We start from the raw sequence: 21,618 nt of genomic DNA on the forward strand, positions 1-21,618 counted from the left end.
ATTATACATGGAATTTAACCCACCAAAGTGGCTAGTAGGAGTGACTGTGTTACACGCCACTGCTGAAATCCACTGGCATTTGGCAGGTGTTAATGTCAAGCCCTGCTTCTGACCTAACAGAAAATGGTGAGAGTTGATTCAGTGCTGTTTTCTATGTGCATTCAATGTTGAAAACAATTGTGCTGGTTAATATGTTTGTGGAGACCGTGATAAATCAGGATTCTTTGATGAATAGAAAGTTCAAAAGAACAGCATTTAATTAAAAGCTTCAGTGGCTGAGGTTGTAGAGATTGCACATTAGACTGTTGCTCTTAATGGGAGACTGTCAAAGAGAAATTCACTATTAAATAAAAATGTCATGATATCTTGGCACAGCATGTCGGAGACTCTGAAGCCGTCTGGAAGATGCTTCTGTGGTCTGATGAGACCAAAATGGAGATGTTTGTCCATTAGAATAAACGGCATATTTGGCATAAGCCGAACTTTGCACATCAGAATGCTGCTCCATCCCCATGGTGAAGCACGGTGGTGGCAGCATCATGCTGTGGGAATGCCTGGCAGGCTTGTGCGGGTAGAGGGTAAAAAATGCAAATCCTAGAGGAAAACGTGATGAAGTCTGCAAGACCCAGATATACAGGAATGACTGAAAAACAACAACTTTTATGTCCTGGATTGGCTGTTTCAGAGTCCACAACTCAATCCAAGAATTTAGAGGTGGACTTGCTGTTCTCTCATGATGTCCATCTCTACAAAATGGGAGAATGAATGAGGAAAAATTGCAGTGGCCAGATGTGCAAAGCTGATAGAGAACCAAACACACACAGACTCAAGGCTGTAATTGGTTTTAACAGGTTTACTTATAAGATTAGACAAATATGTTTAAGCCATTTCTTGTTGTTCTTTGGTCTTTCTAAACACTGTCTGGAATAGCCAGACGTTCTGAACCATTTCATGAGATAAAGCTCTTGGTTTCCGTGATATGTTCAATGCACAGACTTGGAAAGAAATATGAGTAAATGCTGGCAAAGATATTCTTTAATACATTTATTTGTAAGTGAATTCCAGGTCATCTTTGCACAGAACCGTAGTGTCAATGAGAAAACCAGCTGGGAACTGCTGCAAGATCACTTTATAAATGTTCTTTTTGTTAAACAGAAATTATGAGAGAAAAAGTTTGGGAAACACTTTATATTAGTGTCCTTGTTACTTGTACTTACTGTAGTACTAACCCTAAACCAAAACTGCACTTTATTTTTAGACCTGTTCCCCATGTACATACTATGTATACTATGCTTACCTTATATTACCCAGTACTTTCTTAGGTAAGTACACATGTGCACATATACTGTAAAATAAAGTGAAACCCCAAAACCTGTTTGACCATCGGCTATGGTCTATGGTCTAACCCTATAGTAAGTAGAATATTACTCAATACTTAAATGTATAAGCACTGTAAGGACACTTTAAAATAAAGTGTAACCAAATTTTGATGTACTGTTTTTGCAGATGTATTATAAAAAGGGATAATGTTTGTCCTTTGATTATTTTTCCTTTTCTTTCTCTCACTAACTTAGAAATACGATTTTATGCCAGACGTCTCTGGAAAGACCTGAAGCTCTTTCAGCAGTAGCTCTCTGTGTGAATAAACTTGATTTTATTAGTCAACTTGGCTATTGTTTTCAGAAGATGATAAACCCTTCTCTTAAATTGTGCTGCAAAGTTGCATTATGCAGACCGCTAAAATGAAAACCATCATTTGGACCACAAAGGTAAATCCAGACTTTGTGTGGAACATGCTCCCTTAATCAACAACATCCCCCTCAAGGTATCCGGGAGACGGTGCTTTTATCTGACTGTGAATGTGATGAAAAAAATTAATTTATATGGCATTATTCAGTAATACCCTCTGTGATATTGATGGGCCTGAAGAACTACACAGCCCTACGCATCCAAAGTCCAATGCTACCTCACTGAATCCCACTACAAAGATGGTAATTAAGCAGTAGAACAGAGGAGATGATGGGTGTCAGGTGGCGCAGAGGTTTTCAATGAGATTAATGTTTACCTCACATACTCTCTGACAGCAGACAGTGTTGTCTAGCTTTGTATTGATATTTACTCTAAATCCTTTGCAGCTTGTAGTTAATTCATAACCCTCAAGTTTCGTGCGGCATCTCGGAGACCCCAAGGCTTTTTAAATAGCTCAAAAAACATCAGAATCTTATGAGAGCTGATTATAAACAAAATCTCAGAAAGCATAACTTTATGTAAAAATACAGCATCCTTTATTATTATTGGCACCAACACAATTGCTCAAATCTAATTTTGGATGATTGCACGTCTGATATTGCTGCGGTGATTGGGCTTTTTATGCCCTGTCCACAGAAATTGCTTGAGCTTTTTGCCATTTCTAAAATGCATGTTAATAGAAAGCTAAGAGCTACAGGAGAGTGCTCTGCTGTCATGGCACGACATCACCCCCAGCATTTCTAATTAGCTAATTTGGCCGGATTTGAAACGCTACGTCTTGTTAGAAAAAGCAAGAGTTTGACATGAATTGGATTTCTAAAACCTGTGGAATCTATCAGGCTGACATGGTGCTTTATGCTGTTGACTTCACAGGATGTCTAAAAGTGGTTGTTTTTCATAAGTCACACTTTTTTTCTCTCTCTCTGTCTCTCAGGGACTCAAACCAATGGATCACAATGGGTTGTCAGATCCCTATGTTAAGCTGCACCTGCTGCCTGGAGCTAGTAAGGTATGTGCCTGCTCACCAATTGCATTGGTTTACACATTCCAAGGAGGCTTGTAGTTATATTATTTAAATGTTTTAAGGCAGTGGTTCTCAACCAGGGGGCCTTGACCCATTGGAAGGTCTCTGCAAACTTCTAAGGGGATCACAGGATTACTTAAAATTATTCAGATTAATATATGATTACTTATAAAATGTGAATGTGTATTATTATCAATAAAATAATAATTAATTAATAGTTAATTAAAATGTAAAAACTTTATGGCAATATGTTGATCGTTGATTTCTTATAATGAAGATTCTGATCGTCATTACGGTCTTTAAAACATGCTAAAACAATGTACACATCTGTTAAACCTGTTAAAAAAAGGTACTGTCTATCACTGTTCAACATCCATATAGTTAAAATTGCATTTGAAATTACATCAGATGTAAGGTCAATTGCTGGAGGTGTCTGTTTGTGTTTACAATTGAAATTCCTAAAATTTAGATGGATGGATGAATGGATGGATTGATAGATACTCTTTTATATTCAACCAGACATCAGACCATTTACAGGACATTCGCTCGGAAGGATAGAAGAAAAGTAGCGGATCCACCATTGCATGCAAAGTTTATAATAAGGAAAACGAAACAAAAACAATAGAGAAGGATATGCTGCTTTGTTTTGATCCATATCGCTCTGTCCGCACTCTTCTGCGACTACCGCAAAGTACACCACAACTGGGCGTATTGCCATTTCTGTCTCAACATTAACCTTGCACCATCTGTGTGGACAAAAATTGGGCGTGGACCCTTCTTATGACAAATATTACGGGCAGAATGCGGGCGGCTAAAGTTACTTCAGTCTCTTGAGTCTGAGGCGTTTAACTTAATGAGCCCTATCATACACCCGGCGCAATGCAGTTACAGGTGCGACGCAAGTGTTTTTCGCTAGTTACAGCCCGGTGCAGTTATCATTTTCACATCCTGCGCCACGTTGTTTAAATGGCAAATGCTTTTGCGCCCATTTGTGCGCCTATGGGCGTGCTGGTCTGAAAATGAGGTGTGTTCAGGCACATTGTTGGCGCGTTGCTATTTTGAGGCAACTAAAATAGACTGCGCCATTGACCAACAAAGACCTGGTCTAAAGTCAATGGCATAATATTTTTTTTGTTATTTAAAGAGCCTGTTAGTAATGTGCGTCTATAGGCGGGTCCACAACGCGCGTAGACTTTGTCCCGTAGATGGTCTGCTTGCGCGCTTTAACCTTGCGCACGAGAAGAAGCGTTTCGTTTTTCCGCTTGCAAATTCCGCCATGTAAATAACGAATCTGCCATGGCGCGAGCGCAACTGGCTTTTAAAGGGAATGGGAGATGAGACTGGATGAGATTGGTTTATTCCACGTTACACCCAAAAAACACCCATTACTCATTAAGAGAATAGAGACAACCCTTTTAGACCATAAGCCGGGCACGCCAACCATTTTTCCATGCGCTTTAGACCATGTGCTTAGATCGTTAAAATAGTGCCCTATGTGTTCTTGACCATTTAATTTTTTTCATAAACTTACTTTAAGAAACAAACACTACCTTAAGATCTAAATTAAGTTTTTCCTTGTCACTGATCAACCTCTGTGTGCTACAAATTATCATCATGCCTCTCATTATGATCTGTTTTTGACCTGTACCATCCTTGCTCAACTACTGACAACATAAGACTCCTCTAAGTCATCCTCCTTCTGTATGGATCATATGTCCTACAGTAGAGCTGAACTCTCCTTCACATGGTTACAGAGTAATCGAATGGGATAGGATATCAGAGTTATCCCATTAGGATTAGGAAACACCTCACAGATGTGCTAGATGAAACAAAGACCCAGGCGTTAATCACACCTGCTTTAATCACCATGAGGAACTTTCCAATTTTCCATGAACAGGGAACAACATAGTGTTTGACACTCTTTTTTTTCCCCCTCCTTTTTCAATAAATGGTGCAAGAAGGTGCTCAAGCTTTATAAAATACTTGGAAAGTCAAACTAAATATTATACAAGCTGTTTTATTGTCCATTAATTGATTTGCCATTTTGCAACCTTGTTACCAAAACTTGGCGCATGTTTAAATACACAGTTTAAACCCCTGATTTGCCTGACATGGTGAAATGGAAGGTCTGGTATATTCTTAGCTTGTGCTAAGAATAAAGACTAAAGAGTACCAGTGAACACAACCACTAATCTACAAGCAAATCTATCATTTCTTCTAGGCCAATAAGCTCCGCACCAAGACCCTACGCAACACTCTCAACCCTGTCTGGAGTGAGACCCTGACTTATTATGGAATAACAGATGAAGATATGGTTCGCAAAACACTCAGGTACCCAATCACAATCTATACATTTATTATTTACTGTGAATTTGATATGTCAAGGCCTCTGCAAAAGTCTATAATTAGACACTTGTGTCTGAACGCTTAACTTATTTGTGTTAAGTTGCCACTGGAAATGACAAAAGCTTATCCATCATAAAGAAGTGACTTAGTGGAGTTTAGCTAAGGGTTGAGTATACCTAAAAAAACAGATTTGGGTAACAGTTTATTTCAATTGTCCACTTTAGACATTCTACTAACTAAGTGACTTTGCAACTACATGTCAACTAGCAGTCATTGGAGTATTAGTAGACTGTATGCTTAATATCTGCTAACACTTTATTTTGATGCTCCACCAACAGACATTCTACTGACTATGTAACTTTGCAAGAATGTCAACTTATTCTACTAACCCTAACCTATCAGTCTACTACAGTCTATTAATACTGAGAGTTAGCTGACATGTAGTTGCAAAGTTACGTATAGCTAGTAGAATGTCTAAAGTGGACCATCGAAATAAAGTGTAACCTACATATGTGCTACATATTGAGAGAAAAAAAACATTAGGTTCATTCCCATGACGTATAGGTGGGATAAAAAGAAAAGGATATCAGAGAAAGTGGCACACGAAGCAAATCAACTTAAGTTTAATGAGGGCTTTTCAAAAATGTCAGTGGTGACTGACCTAAGGTCCTACTTTAATAAGAAAAAATAAAGAATATGTATGTTTTTTAATTAAGTGTCCATGGTTACATGATTCCCATGATTCAGTTGTAAATTGGGTGGGTCAGGTCCACTCCAGGCCTCATGTAGTGCTGAGCCTGAGACCTAATTACAAGCAGAACAACCATTTGCCTTCAATGATTCTTGGATCGCTGCTATAGAGTGTAGTGGGGTGTTATGGCATTCATCAAAATTAAAAGCCTCCAGTTGAAGGACCAGTGAAGGAGGTCGAAATTTACTTCTCACACTGTCCTCTAAAACTGAAAGCGTACATCATGTTTAGATCTGGTTTCTGGGGTCTTCATGAAACCTCTCTGTTCCTGCGTCAGTGTATCAGCACTCAGGAATATGGCAGTATATTGAGGAAACAGTGTTTGCTTTTATCCTGTAAAATTGCATCATATTTCTTGTGACGTTATTTGACCCTGCAGAGCAATTATCTGGATCTAATCACTCAAATTAGCTGGCTGCTCATGCCATTAGATTTTCTTTGTCAACAGAAACAGGGCATAGAAAGCATCCGTTGGTTTTCTCTAAATATGTTTTTGGATGTAAAAAGTAGGGTGAATGATCCGCATTGGCCTTGGAAACAAGTGGTGAAACTTACGACATTTTGTTGTTTAGACAGATGCTATTCAAATATCCTCAGTGGTGTTACTAGAATGTGGAGTGAACAAGTCAATATGAAAAGAAATTCCAACAAAATGTTGACAGGAAAAAAGAAAATAGTTTTGAATGCATGAAATGCTAACTTTACAATCCAAAATATTTAACAGTTAATAGTTAAAGCAGCACTAAGTAGAAATTCCGTTTTTGTCAAACAGCGACCCCTAGAGTCGCTGTGGAGTACTTGTACTGTCGTGAATAGCACTCACGCAAAGATGGCTCGCAATCACGGCCGGATCCCCTCCCCCTCTACACCGGTACCTGTTCAGTAGGATGGACGCTGTAACGAGTGGAAATAAAGTATGGCCCCTTTAAGAGCTGCGCGCGCCCCGTTTAACTGTCGGCAGTCTGTATTGTATGTGCGCCTCGAACACCACATGTATACGGCGCCGGGTTATTTCTGTTTGATGCTCGTTTTATCAGAATTTTATCAGATCTGTTTTTTGCCGTAAAGCAATTCGTTACCTCGCGAGACCTGATGTCACACGATGACTCGCCGGCCCAAAGTTGCAAGGGTGGTTTTGCGGCTCACAGGCACCAGGGGGGTGCGAGACGACCACCATTCAACACGAAATCAGTAATATAAACATTACAATGACTCCAAAGCTGTTCGGTTAAGGTAAAAAAGTTACTTAGTTCACCTTTAACAGACCATTTTTGGTGCTGTTTTTCTCGCAATTCCAAGGATATTTCTCACAATTCTGTGAAGAAACAATAGAATTACATAAACTTGATAATCTGACTTTTTTTCTCACAATTGTTATATAAAATCGCAATTGCGAATTATAAAGTCCGAATTGTAAGATATAAACTCGCAAAAAAGTCAATATGGTGAGATTTAAATGTTATAGGTGTCACAAATTGGTTGCAATAATGAGAAAAGGATCTAAATGCAGCAGTCTTCATTTTGTTAACAACAGGAACAACCAATTTAAAATGCGAAGTAGAACTGACAATGAACTGGAAGAAACACTGGGCTTAAATAGACCGAACAAACAAATCAAAGAAACGTGAAACACCTGTGACAACTTTATCAAACCATTTGTAACCTAGGAGGCTAACTGAGGCCATGTCCAGACTAATGCGTTTTAGTTTGAAAACGTATATTTTTCTCTCCGGTTTGGCCTTCCGTCCACACTGAGACGGCGTTTTAAGTCAATGAAAACGTAGCTTTTGGAATACGCTCTCCAAAGCGGATAAATTTGAAAACGCCGTTTTCGCGTTGTAGTGTGGACTGTAAAGCCGGAGGCATTTGAAAACGATGACGTAAGTTTAGTCATGTGATCCATGTTGTACCAATAGATATTCATGTTTACCGGTATAGAGCTCGGGCGTAGACGTTATGGAACAGTGCATTATGGGTAACGGCGGCCATTTTAGCGGTAACGCAAAGGCCGGTTTGGAGTAAGTTAATAGCTTAGCCGGCTGGTCTCCAGCACCGGCACCAAGAGTTATGGACCTTTACAAACCTAAACTAATACCCACCGGACGAAGAAGGGTTGGTTCTCCACAGAACATAAAATATTCATTTTATTTTATTTTTCGTGTTCGCATTTATTAGGAAAAAACAATGTTACGGACATGACAGTTCCCTGAAAGCGCCACTAAAAGACTGCTTTAAAACTTTCAGAGACATCAAAAAGAGAGCACAAAGGCTTTATTTAAAGTGAATTTCGTTTTGTATTAATTGTATCTTAAAGGAACACTCCAACTTTTTGGGACTTTAGCCTATTCACCTTATCCCCCAGAGTTAGATAAGTCCATACTAGGGTTGGGTATCGTTTGGGTTTTATCCGATTCCAGTACCTACTCGGTATTTTTTAAACGGTTCCGGTGCTTAAACGGTTCTTAAATCGGTACTTAAGAAAATGAAACCGCACACACTTTATCAAAAAATAATACCCTTTAATTTACAGGGCCAAACTGGACACAATATTAACTTAAATCTTTAAACAATATAAATACAAGTAACATATGGTAATAATAAAACCAATATAAAATAAAAATTCATATTTACATAATATCAAATGAAACAATATTGTATCAAACAATGTAATAATACTGGAGATTAATAGAGATTACTAGCAGGCAGAGCTGCCAACTCTCACGCATTGACCGTGAGACTCACGCAAATGACCCTTTTCACACAGAAAAATCGCGGACAAAGAGGACACTGACAGACAAGACAGAGAAGGTTACTTTTGATATGGAACAAATCCAAAGCTGTCAGATTCTGTCAATATTTTTACGAGATTAACACAATAAATAACGTTTTGGCTCTTTGAAATGTGACAGATCGCTGTAGCGCGTCAGTTCAAACGGCACGTGATACAGCAGCCTACAAATCCACTGCTTCTTAGCTACGCAGCGTTGAGTGAACCTATGAAAGAGAACATCTCTGGTTACTGGTGTAACATCTCTCAATTGGGAACGGGACGCTGCCAAGCTCCTCGCGCTGCCGACCAGCTTCCTTTTTCGGCAGAGAAATCTGAGGACGGAGCAGATGGCGCGCGCGCGCCAACATAATATGACGACGTAAGTGCGTCGAGGCGGCGCCCGCGCCATCAGCCAATGAATTGGCTTGATTCTATATGGGATTCAGACTATCGGCACACCCAGAGGGCGTTCTGACACGTAATTTTACACCTGAAATGCAGCCAAACCTTGTGAGAAAGAGCGCGCATGCGAGACAGAAGAAACTGCGCTCCAAACTGTGTAGCACACGCACGGCGGAGAGAGAGCGAGCGAGAGACCTTGTGTGTGTGTGTGTGTGTGTGTGTGTGTGTGCGCGTGTGTGCCTAATGAAGTTAGGCACCGAAATCAGGCACCGAAATTTTCGTTCTTATTCGGTCTGGTTACTACCGTTTACGTCGGAACCGGTTCCCTATTGGCACCGAGTTTCGGTACCCAACCCTAGTCCATACATACCTTTTTCATCTCCGTGCGTGCTATAAGTCTGTTTGACGCATCCACCGCTAGCCTAGCTTAGCACAAAGACTGGATGTAAATGGTTGCAGCTAGCATACTAATCCAAATAAGTGACAAAATAACGCAAACATTTTCCTATTTACATGTTGTGATTTGTATAGTCACAGAGTGTACAAAAAACAAAGTCACATGATGAGACACAGACATATTTTAACCGTATAAATACTGGGAACTATATTCTCTGAAGGCGAAGCACTGCTACTTGGGCGGAGTGATAACCGCAGCACCTGAGACGAGCCGTGGTGAGGAGCAGAGAGCGCGTCTCAGGTGCTGCGGTTATCACTCCGCCCAAGTAGCAGTGCTTCGCCTTCAGAGAATATAGTTCCCAGTATTCATACGGTTAAAATATGTCTGTGTCTCATGTGACTTTGTTTTTTGTAAACTCTGTGACTATACAAATCACAACATGTAAATAGGAAAATGTTTGCGTTATTTTGTCACTTATTTGGATTAGTATGCTAGCTGCAACCATTTACATCCAGTCTTTGTGCTAACCCAGGCTAGCGGTGGGTGCGTCAAACAGACTTATAGCACGCACGGAGATGAAAAAGGTATGTATGGACTTATCTAACTCTGGGGGATAAGGTGAATAGGCTAAAGTCCCAAAAAGTCGGAGTGTTCCTTTAATTTTGATCAATGTTGCATAAACAAATTACCTGGATTTAATCAATAATAAGTAAACATAGTAGCTAGACAATCACGACACGGAGGCGCCCGCCTGAACTGCAGCTCGTCTCATAAATGAACCGAAACTCAGCATAGCCTCCTTGCCTCACAGACCTGAGATCTCTATTTTTTACAGAACAATTCAAAACGAAAGAAAACTGTAATCCGTATGAAATGTGTATTTCTCACCGGCGCGTTCACTGTGAAGATCGCGAGTCAGCATCGTCAACTGGTGTGTGACACACACCCACTTGTCAGATTCTGTGAGCTATGAAGCTTGTCTATGCAGGTTTGTTACACCTCAGGAGTAATTACACACCTATCATGGGTACAATAATCCACTATTTTCGTCCGGTAGTTCTGTAATCCGGTATAATATTGGCGAACATTCACCTCAGACACAACCCACCGTTCACCAAAACAAGACGCGAAACTGGTGAAAACTAACATGATTTATGAGGTGTTTGCCCTGTCGATCTTGAGACCAATTACAGCAGTTCACATTACATCAATACTGAACCATTTTCCTTAAAATAACCTAAATTAAACCTAATGTTATCAAATGACCAACGTTAGAATTTGAATTACCCACTGCCTACTATTCAGTACATCCACTTCCCTACCGTGATTCCCACAATACTTTGCGACGTGACAAAACGATCCCGAGCTCTATAGTGCCTGTTATGTGCTATTCACTTTTACACTGTTGCTAAAATATGTTACTTTGCACATTCTTCATATCACAGTACTGCATAGATGACAGAAAATGTACTCACATTTGCTGTCCTGCGGCAATACAGGAGAGCAGTTGCATTTTAGACCAAACATATGGTGACTGAGTGTGACCTGGACGCATCAGTGATGGTGAGATATTTTGCTAAATAAAATGATCCTGTTAGAAGAATTGCGCGATAACTTTATTATTTATTTTTCCATCTGTATCATCTCGGTGAGCTTTTGTGAGGTTTCACGCATGCGCAGTAAGGTGAATTTAGAAGTTTCTCATCCACACTGAAACGTCGGAAAACGCCTGAAAACGCTAGTGTGGATGGAGAGCGTTTTTAAACGAAAACGCCGTTTTCAAATGTATCCAGATTAATGTGGACGTAGCCTGAAACAGACAAATGAGAGAAAACTGAGGCACAGAATTGAAACATAATACAAAACCCATCCAAACATAACACAAACTCAGATTATCCCTAACAATAGATTTAAATATTTTGTTATGATGTAACTGCAGGGCTAATACACTATGCCCTCTATGAACTGGATATGTGAATATTGTGTAGTACAGTTGTTTACATCAAATTCATGCTGTAAATGTAGGCTAATCATCACAGGTTCCAACAGTCCAGTGTGTCTGTTTAATGGCGTCCAACCACATATGTTTGTGTTGAGCTTCAAAGTGCGTCTTTGACGATGGTATTCTATAAAAATGAAGACCATCATCCATAAGCACAAGATTTTTTTTCTTATTCCGTGGATCTTGCCGTTTTCCTCCACGTTACCACTGGTTTTCTGCCTCCTTAATAACACAAAAACCATAATGCAAATGCAGTGATGTAACTGTGAAGTCTGTGTAATTTTACATTTGTATAGTTTTTGTAACCTGACTCTTTAGACGTCACATTGTTGTCTTGTGTCATAATTCAAAGTGGCAATTGCTAGAGGTCTTCAGACTCAGTGCTAACTGCTAATCAACCTATCATGACTCACCTTTGCAAGCATTTGAATTTTTTTCATGTCATATTCGTTATTTTGGCCTCCCGCTTTATACACAATGTTGCCTGGTGATTTCACCCCAGCTGAGATGTCATTGGCCCTTTGTGAGTGACATTTAATGCCCCGCAAACACGACTTTAGCAAAATGGGTTGTTTTTCACGGAGCTTGATTGTTTAGTCTGCATTGAAACCTTGTGCGGTGATTGAAATGCTGCATTAGGATAATAGCACAGACAAAGTGGCAGTAAAGATTACACCACAGAGGAACATTAGTTTCCACTTTTGTGTATCATTGCATAACAGCTGTGTTACACTCACAATATCCCTCAAATCCATTAAAAGCAGATTAACCAAGTTGCCTGAGTAGATAATCCACTTGGCATTGTCTTTCTAGTTAAATGTTGCAAATGTAAGAACATGGTTTAATGTGTCAGATAATGAGGTCAAAAGTACAAGTCTAGCTATACACATTAAATGAACATTTTCAATCTTATCATAGTTAAAGCTGCAGTCCGTAGCTTTTCCTCTTTGTCGCCATCTCTCTGTTCGAAATCTGTAACTGCAGTGATTCGCGGAATTATCATCTTTACGTGGGTTGTAAATCGGCATGAAACAGCGCGGATGAACACAGTGTTTTGAGGCGAGTGGTGCTGTCAGTCACCGCGCTGTGTGGATACTGTCATACAGAATCACAGATTCACTTTTTGAAAGTTTGACCAACATAAGAATTTTCATAAGAAAATGTCTTCTGAACAAGTAAGTAACATCCATTTTTGTTCTGACCAACTAAGGGGGAAAAAGCATTCGACATGATAAGCTTTGTTAGATTTAATCAACGCGATTTACAGCAACCGTGCAAATTATAGCCTACTTTGTTCTCAAATTGTTCATGTTAACAACATCACATCAGCATTGCTTGACTAATGTTAAATTTAATGTGTTTTATGGTTACCTGTGTAGTTCAGAATTCATATTCTCCATAATAGCAAAACAAGAAAGGCACAACAAAGGAAACTCCATAACTGTGTGAATTAAGAAAACGTACTGTTACGCGATTGAACTATTGAAATGTCTTACTTGTTCTGCAGAAAAAAGCCGTCTCTTCTTCCGTTTTGAACCCCTTCAAAACACGGAGTTCACGCACTTTTCAAAAGCCCCGCCGATGTTTAAATCCTTGTGTTCGCATGAGACGGTTCCTTTCTCTTTCTCTAGCCACCTTAAATCCGAAGTATGAAGTCTTTTGGGTTTTATAACTGCTGAATCTCCAGTTGACACTGATGATTGTTGTTTGGATCTTTCTGGATGCCATAAGTTTAATTATGTAAAGTGCTGCGAGAAAAGCCTATACATCTAAACATCTCGTCACGCGCAGTATAGCCGGCTAGCCGAAACTCCTTCTTTATGTGTACGGGTGTGACGTAATGACGCAAAGACATGCTCGAATTTCCCGCGGAAACCCACCAGTACCACTGGAATTAAAATCATTATTACAAGCTAACCGTTTTGAATCTAGCTATGGCAAGCAGATAGTTTTGACCACTGGCAGAATACGTTTTTTTTAATATAATTATTTTGGATTATTTTTAACTTAAAAAAGCTACGGACTGCAGCTTTAATGAAATAAATGTCAGTAAATTAAAATAACAATGTTGTGTAGTCATATTCAACTAATATTCTGCACACATTACTTCAATGCTGCACTTGCTGTTGGCAACTTGTGTAGAAAATGGCCATTGATTACTGAGAGCACTTTTTGGTCTTTTTCAGTGTTAACTATTTATATGGGCTGACAAAGCATTAAATGGGAATCCGATTTCAATTTGTGTTGATTAACTCTTACTTAATATGGATTAGGTTTCCAATAGAAAACTGCTTGCAAAGGAAGTCATTATTCTGAGGATTTTTATACCTACCATCAGTCTCGGTCTAATATGCACCAGTATATAGAAATGTCCTCTGGAATGAGGAGAAATATTATCTAATGTCCCAATACTGTGACCAGATATCTTAATACCAGTTTATTGGATCTCATACATTTTCATTTGACTATCATATGACTAAAAGATCAGATACTATTAAAGGGTTCGTTCACTCAAAAATGAAACTTCTGTCATTATTACTCACCCTCAAGTCGTTCCAAACCCGTAAGACTCTCGTTCATCTTTGGGACACAAATTAAGATCTTTTTGATTAAATCTGTTTTCTTTCACTTCATTGACAGTCTACACAACTACAATTTTGACACTTCATAAAGAGATCGTAAAACGAATCCACATGATTTTGTCCAAACTTTCTGAATAGACACGATCACTTTATATGATGAACCGATTGAATTTAGGCTTGTGTTCACATATAAACATTCATCAACTCACACATCAGTTGTGGTAAATGGAAGCTCAAGCATGTTCACTTGACGTGTGAGAACCAATGAGGTTCAATCTCGTGTTACACAGCACGTTTGAGCTTTTTTTGTCTTGCTTCATAAGCCCATGAATAATAGTATAGAATACTGATGGGGATAATTGTAATCCTCTAAATTTTGTCAGTTAAACAATATGATTTAATGTGATTTTTTTATTTTTTTTTATTGAGTGATTGATTGAAACATTGATGACGTGTGATATCTGCGTGAGCTGGTGCACAGAGGTATGCAAATACATAAGTTGACAGGCATGTAGTACATTGTATCCTTCCATTCGGACTGAATGCAATGATTGGACAAACATTTTATGGTCCTAAGCCTTTCACAGACAAGATACACTCCCCTAAAGGATTATTACGAACACCATACTAATACTGTGTTAGACCCCCTTTCGCCTTCAGAACTGCCTTAATTCTACGTGGCATTGATTCAACAAGGTGCTGAAAGCATTCTTTAGAAATGTTGGCCCATATTGATTGGATAGCATTAGGGCTGCCGCGATAACCACAATATTGGAATACCGCGCTACTGACAGGCCAACCGCAGAGGAATGCAAGTAACCGCAGCAACCGCCAAACCGCGTTTTCTTTTTTCATAAGGCCACCCTTCGTAGTTCGTACCATGTGTATTGAATGTTAAATAAGTTAATAACGATAACAAGACTGTTTATCATGGTGATTTGTACAGAGGCTTCGTGGATTTGGACTTAAGCCTAAACAGACAGTGAATGAGATCGCCTGAGCGCGTGCGATTACCTGCGTCTGTCTTTGAAGTCAAGTCATGTACATTCGTGAAAAGGTTGCCGTTTCCAAGGAAAGCGAAATATTTGTCGTATCATCCTTTTAACGTGTAAGGGTATTTACCATGAATGGCGTCAGCGCTGGTCGGCATTACACAGCGCGAGGAAGCCGTGGGGGGAAAGCAGCGTCACGCATTGGTCTCTATTAAGTGAAGCATTGCTTCAGCTTTGCCCAAAAGTGAAGCATTGCTGGCCAGCTGAACCTTGAAATGTGGAGCTCAAAGTTAAAAAAAATAATTAACGCCTTGTTTCATTACATCTATCATTTAAGGAATCAGCTTTTTTGAACGTTTTCGTTGAATGAACGGTTTAATGGCTCACTCAGTCTATGACTCAAAGACAGTCCGTTGGCGTAACAATGTGCGCGCTGAGTGACAGTCTTTCAATGCGCAGAGACCGCTGTTTAGTTTTGGTTACATTGGTTACATTGTTTTTGTGTATGCTGACCACATCATAACACGTATTTATAGCAACAAATAAATATAAATAAATAAATGGCGGTAATACCGCATATCGCGCTATTGAGCCACTCAAAATTACCGCAAGGGAAATTCCTTCACCGCGACAGCCCTAGATAGCATCTTGCAGTTGATGGAGATTTGTGGGATGGACATCCAGGGCACGAAGCTCCCGTTCCACCACATCCCAAAGATGCTCTATTGGTTTGAGATCTGGTGACTGTGGGGGCCATTTTAGTACAGTGAACTCATTGTCATGTTCAAGAAACCAATTTGAAATGATTCGAGCTTTGTGACATGGTGCATTATCCTGCTGGAAGTAGCCATCAGAGGATGGGTACATGGTGGCCATGAAGGCACTAAAGGGCCTAAAGTGTGGCAAGCAAACATCCCCCACACCATTACACCACCACCACCAGCCTGCACAGTGGTAACAAGACATGATGGATCCATGTTCTTATTCTGTTTACGCCAAATTCTGACTCTACCATCTGAATGTCTCAACAGAAATCGAGACTCATCAGACCAGGCAACATTTTCCAGTCTTCAACTGTCCAATTTTGGTGAGCTCTTGCAAATTGTAGCCTCTTTTTCCTATTCGTAGTGGAGATGAGTGGTACCCGGTGGGGTCTTCTGCTGTTGTAGCCCATCCGCCTCAAGGTTGTGCGTGTTGTGGCTTCACAAATGCTTTGCTGCATACCTCGGTTGTAGGGGTGGAGCCGAACCCGAATACGGTATTCGGAAAGGTACAAATAACGTGTTTTTTACGAATAGTTATTTCGAACAAATACTTGAAAAAATATTTGTATTCGGGAACAAGAAAAACTTTATATCAAAAAGCTGCGTTTCCTCACGAGACCGCAGTGCATGCACAGATGAGTGAGTTAGAGTGAGTGAGTGACGTTCAGGAAGAGGTGACTGACACAGGCTGCTCCACACAGCAACAGAGAGGGATCGGCTGAGCGAAAAAACACTTAACTGCATCACTATTTTTGTTGAATAGATTTTTGTACCTTAACTGGGTTCCGGAGGCAGTTTATAACTTTCGGGAAGCGGAGTTTAAACGGGAGATTATTCCATTACGCTGCATTATTGACGTCTGCAGTCGGATGCTCTCATGATCGCTCTGTTTACGTAGCTCTGTTAGCTCGGTAATTTAGACAATAGGCTGTTGACAGAGTAATGTTAACGTTCGGTTAAAAAGGTTAAAAAATGCTTGTGTAGTTGTGTCGAATTGTATGCACTTGTGGGAGTTATATGGTACGCAGACATCCCAAGTCTCTATTGATAGCGGCTCCCTAAAATTAGTTCAAATCTCCCGGAATCTAACGCGCATGCGAGAGAGAACATACTGTGCTCCAAACCGTGTAGCGCGCGCACGGAAGAGAGAGGGAGAGAGCGAGAGACCTTGCGTGTATGCGTTATGAAAGCTAGATTTTTAGGCCTATTTTGAATTTTACTCGAATACGAATACAAATACGAATACTTTTCCCCCCTCAACAAATACAAATACAGATACAAATACCGGCTGCTTTGCACACCCCTACTCGGTTGTAACGAGTGGTTATTTCAGTCAAAGTTGCTCTTCTATCAGCTTGAATCAGTCGGCCCATTCTCCTCTGACCTCTAGCATCAACAAGGCATTTTCGCCCACAGGACTGCCGCATACTGGATGTTTTTCCCTTTTCACACCATTCTTTGTAAACCCTAGAAATGGTTATGTGTATAAAAAATCCCAGTAACTGAGCAGATTGTGAAATACTCAGACTGGCCCGTCTGGCACCAACAACCATGCCACACTCAAAATTGCTTAAATCACCTTTCTTTCCCATTCTGACATTCAGTTTGGAGTTCAGGAGATTGTCTTGACCAGGACCACACCCCTAAATGCATTGAAGCAACTGCCATGTGATTGGTTGATTAGATAATTGCATTAATGAGAAATTGAACAGGTGTTCCTAATAATCCTTTAGGTGAGTGTACATATAAATACATTTAGACCACTTAACTTGGTGATTGTTATCAGGATGTGAAAAGAAACTTTCAACCCGAATAACAAAAAATGTTTCTGGAACAAATTGCCTGCCATGCCTTTTAAGTATTAAAGCAATTGATTATTGATTGGTTATATTAGTGAGTTGAATTTAATATGAACTATTCTTTCTCAATGCATCTATTTTAATGGAACTATTACAATTAACACTTAAACACTAGGTTTATACCGAACGATGGGTGATGGATAGTAGTTAAGAAAATGTGACCTGCAGTCTCTCTTTCCTGAGCAAAATCCGAGGCTGCAAGATGCTAAAAACTTGAACACCAAGTCCATGATGGAGTCGTCTAGACAGGCCAGAGTTAGCGAGAGCAGGCAGTTATTGTGCGAGTTGCTGGCTTTTCCCGCTGAGATTGCAGCTCTGTGTTTGGTGGCTCCCAGATTTGTCTGGACTCAGAGTGAATTAATGAGGCAGAGAGTCTGCGCTTCAAAGGTCACATTTCTGTTCTTAAGCGGCGCAGTAACAGGTTCATTCGACACAGCTAGAGGGAGGTGACACTGGGTGATTTACAGGTTAGAAAGGTTTAATTTTGGCCTGGGATGAGGATTTAAGGCTTAATGTTTTTAGAGAATTAGCTCCTTTGGGAGGAGTCTGTTGTTGATATGATCTGGACATCTTGACAAGTTGACTGAAATCCTTTATGGAGTTGTATGGTTTTAAGATGAAGTACAGACGTGTGCGTCTGCAGACATGTGGATCGGGGAGGAACCACCTGATGATTCACCATTGCTTTTCTTTAAGGCTGTCTTAGCCAGTTTCCATGGAAACCACGGAAAGTCTCCCTCATAGGCAGTTCCTTTAGGGATCGCTCTTGTCCTTCACGTAAATAAACTCCAAGCACTGGCATATTCAGCGTCTCACCTGTAGTGTTTATAAAAACTACATTTTCATTATTTCTTCAAGCTGGCACTTTATAAATTTCCTCAATAAAGCCTGTCTTGTGAAGCCCCGACGGTCTGTGCCTACATCCCAGTGATAAAATTGTTGTCTTATGTCTGACTCAAACTTGTCTGCTCTCGATCATTCTGAATGGAGGGTACAAATGAAAAGAGATGGGCATAAAGAGAAACAAAAAGAGACAAAATCTCTTTTAATTCCTCTGTGTGCTCCAGCGAGTAGTTTAGAGGTTTAACGCTGAAAATAATTGAAACCATTTTCACAAATAATTACAAAGGAATGGCAATTAACGCATTGAATTAAACATGACATTTTAAAATAGAAATAGAAAGTCTGAAATAGTATTTTCTTTTATAAAACGGATCGTTCAGGTCCTTGATTCTGATTGGTTGAGAAGCCGTTGTAAATTACTCAACAAACACACACCTGTGACCGCATTACATTAGTATTACTGCGCAACTGGCGTTTGTGATTCTTTGTGGCTGCATGTGTTGCTTGGCAACCTCTTTGGAACTACATTGCTTGGCGGAGGAATAAATGTGTTATAACCGTCTATGGTTATAACTTTATTTTTTGTTGCTGGTGTTTATTTTATGAATAAAATAAATATTAAAATGAATATTTTTATGTAACCGTTTTATAAAAGCAGTAAGCCCCTTGAAGCCGTGTTTTACAGTGAATTTAGAACAGCTAAAGGTTTTTTTTTAACAACGCAACTTAGCTGTTCTAAATTCACTGTAAAACCTCGGCTTCGCGGGGCTTATTGCTTTAGTAAAACATACTCGAATAATCTTTTTTACTACATAAAAAGTTTTTTCGAATAAACTTCTAAATATACATGTGGCGTGTGTGTTGAATTTAATATATATTATTCCTTATTAAAGTTACAAAGGTTATTCAGTCAAGCAGTCTTTTGTTGTTTGATTAACATTAAAGCAAACAGCAGCGAAGCAGGAATATTAGGCTTTAAGAGCTGCACGGATCCAGTACACTGGTACACACGTGTTTTATTTCTCAACGGTTTACTTTCACTTAATCCATAACTGACTGTGGAGGATACTCGCCAAGATGGCCATTTTGATGTCATTTTGTGTGAATTCAAGTCCATTCAAGCACAAGAAGCAGCGAAAGAGAACTCAACTAAACTGAGAATTCAGTATTCGCGCTGTCTGAGATTTGGCTTTCTGGGCGCTTGCTTTGGATGTGTGTGCACTAAACTTCTCACAGAGCGAGTAAAAAATTGAGTTCTTTTGCATCTTCTTGTGCTTGAATATTTGGCAAGGCTTAAAAACACATGCAAAGGATAAACTTTCCGTTAATTTGTTTTGGCAAACATTTAATTATCTTATTTTATTATTTTGCATAATCCAATGTTTAAATACTTTGGATTATGCAACAGAAATTATACAACTCAGTGCCTTCACACAGTTAAAGGGTTAGTTCACCCAAAAATGAAAATTCTGTCAGCAATTACTCTCCCTCATGTTGTTCCAACCCCGTAAGACTTTCGTTCATCTTCGGAACACAAATTAAGATATTTTTGATTAAATCTGAGAGCTGGATCACTCCTCCATAGGCTTCTTAAGGGATCGAAACTGACCGGCTCAAAAGTTATGAAAGACATCGTTAAAATAGTCCGAGTGACTACAGTGGCTCAATCTTAAGTTTATCAAGCGACGAGAATACTTTTTGTGCGCAAAAACAAACAAAAATAACGATTTTATTCAACTAATCATTTCCTTCTCTGTTCGGCCGTGATAGTTCACGTAGTGATATTGCGCAAAGCTTCTAGGTTGTACGGAAATGATTAGTTGAATAAAGTCGTTATTTTTGTTTGTTTTTGCGCACAAAAAGTATTCTCGTCGCTTGATAAACTTAAGATTGACCCACTGTAGTCACTCGTACTATTTTAACGATGTCTTTCATAACTTTTGGGCCGGGCAGTTTCGATCCCTTAAGAAGCCTATCGAGGAGTGATCCAGCTCTCAGATTTAATCAAAAATATCTTAATTCGTGTTCCGAAGATGAACGAAAGTCTTATGGGGTTGGAACAACATGAGGGAGAGTAATTACTGACAGAATTTTCATTTTTGGGTGAACTAACCCTTTAAAGGGTTACTTCACCCAAAAAAATTTATTCCATCATTAATTACTCACCCTCTGGTCATACCAAACCCGTAAGACCTTCGTTCATCTTTGGAATACAAATAAAGATATTTTTTTAAGAAATCCGAGAGCTTTCTGACCGCCCCATAGACTGAAACATTATTTCCATTTCCAAAGTGATGCTTTGTATGAGCAATATGTAGTCCGTGGCTGCAGTGAGCTCTGTTGGCGGTCGCCTACGAGCTCAGATTCTTGTACGGTTTCTTGCTGGAACGCGGTAGCAAAGCGGCGCATTCACAGTAGCAGCTTGTGATGCCGTTCGATGAAGAGCTGCTTTTCTATGGCGAGGAACTTTTATGTCAGGCTTGTTCACGGTCTGAAGAAGAACTATTCAGTGGATGTGTGTTCAGTGCTGCTTTATAAAGGCAGAGCGCACTTAAACACCGTTGCAACAGCTGGTTTTTGGGGGGTTTTTGCTGATCTCCCGTGCTCACACACTTTGAGAACCACTGGTTTACAGTGACAATATAAAAGTCAATTATTTAATTTAAAAATACGTGTCATATATCAGACTAATATTGAACTCACACAGTATAAATGGCAAACAATTCTTTATTTATGAAAGTATATAACTGCTTTTACAATTTAGAAGGCAGTGACTCACAAAGCAATGATTTCATTTAGGGATCCTTGGCATCAAACGTTTAAAACCCCTTGTTTTAGAGGATATGGGGAGTCATGTTATTTAGGAAAATAAAAATATAGGAGCAGGAAATGTAATATATGCAGATGTATGTAGAATCTCATAAGCAGGGAAAACTTTATGGACAGCTTCACAAAGAGACCCACAGCTTCTCCTATAGAGTGTAAGTCAGACATGTACATGATGTCAGGCTTCAGTCTTTCACACTTTCACACAATGGAGCTCTGAGGTTTTATCTCACTCTAGCATTCGGTCTTTCCCATTATTCACCAAACCTCATTTGCCGGCGATCTTCATGTGCCGCTGATGAACATCAAAG

The 21,618-nt window shown here is 39.6% G+C and overlaps 1 protein-coding gene across 2 annotated transcripts in view; it reads left to right on the top strand.

Moving 5' to 3' along the window:
* Positions 1-21,618, top strand: part of doc2b (double C2-like domains, beta) — a 105,413-nt gene that overhangs the window by 67,938 nt on the left and 15,857 nt on the right. For both annotated transcript variants that reach the window (XM_056247297.1, XM_056247298.1), the window contains 2 exons: positions 2,684-2,758; positions 4,995-5,104. In XM_056247297.1, coding sequence (XP_056103272.1) covers positions 2,684-2,758; positions 4,995-5,104 — 185 coding nt within the window. The remainder of the gene's footprint in view (positions 1-2,683; positions 2,759-4,994; positions 5,105-21,618) is intronic.

This window comes from Rhinichthys klamathensis, unplaced genomic scaffold (assembly GCF_029890125.1).
Source record: "Rhinichthys klamathensis goyatoka isolate OS25496 unplaced genomic scaffold, OSU_Roscu_1.1 h1tg000046l_1, whole genome shotgun sequence".
Classification (NCBI taxonomy): domain Eukaryota; kingdom Metazoa; phylum Chordata; class Actinopteri; order Cypriniformes; family Leuciscidae; genus Rhinichthys; species Rhinichthys klamathensis.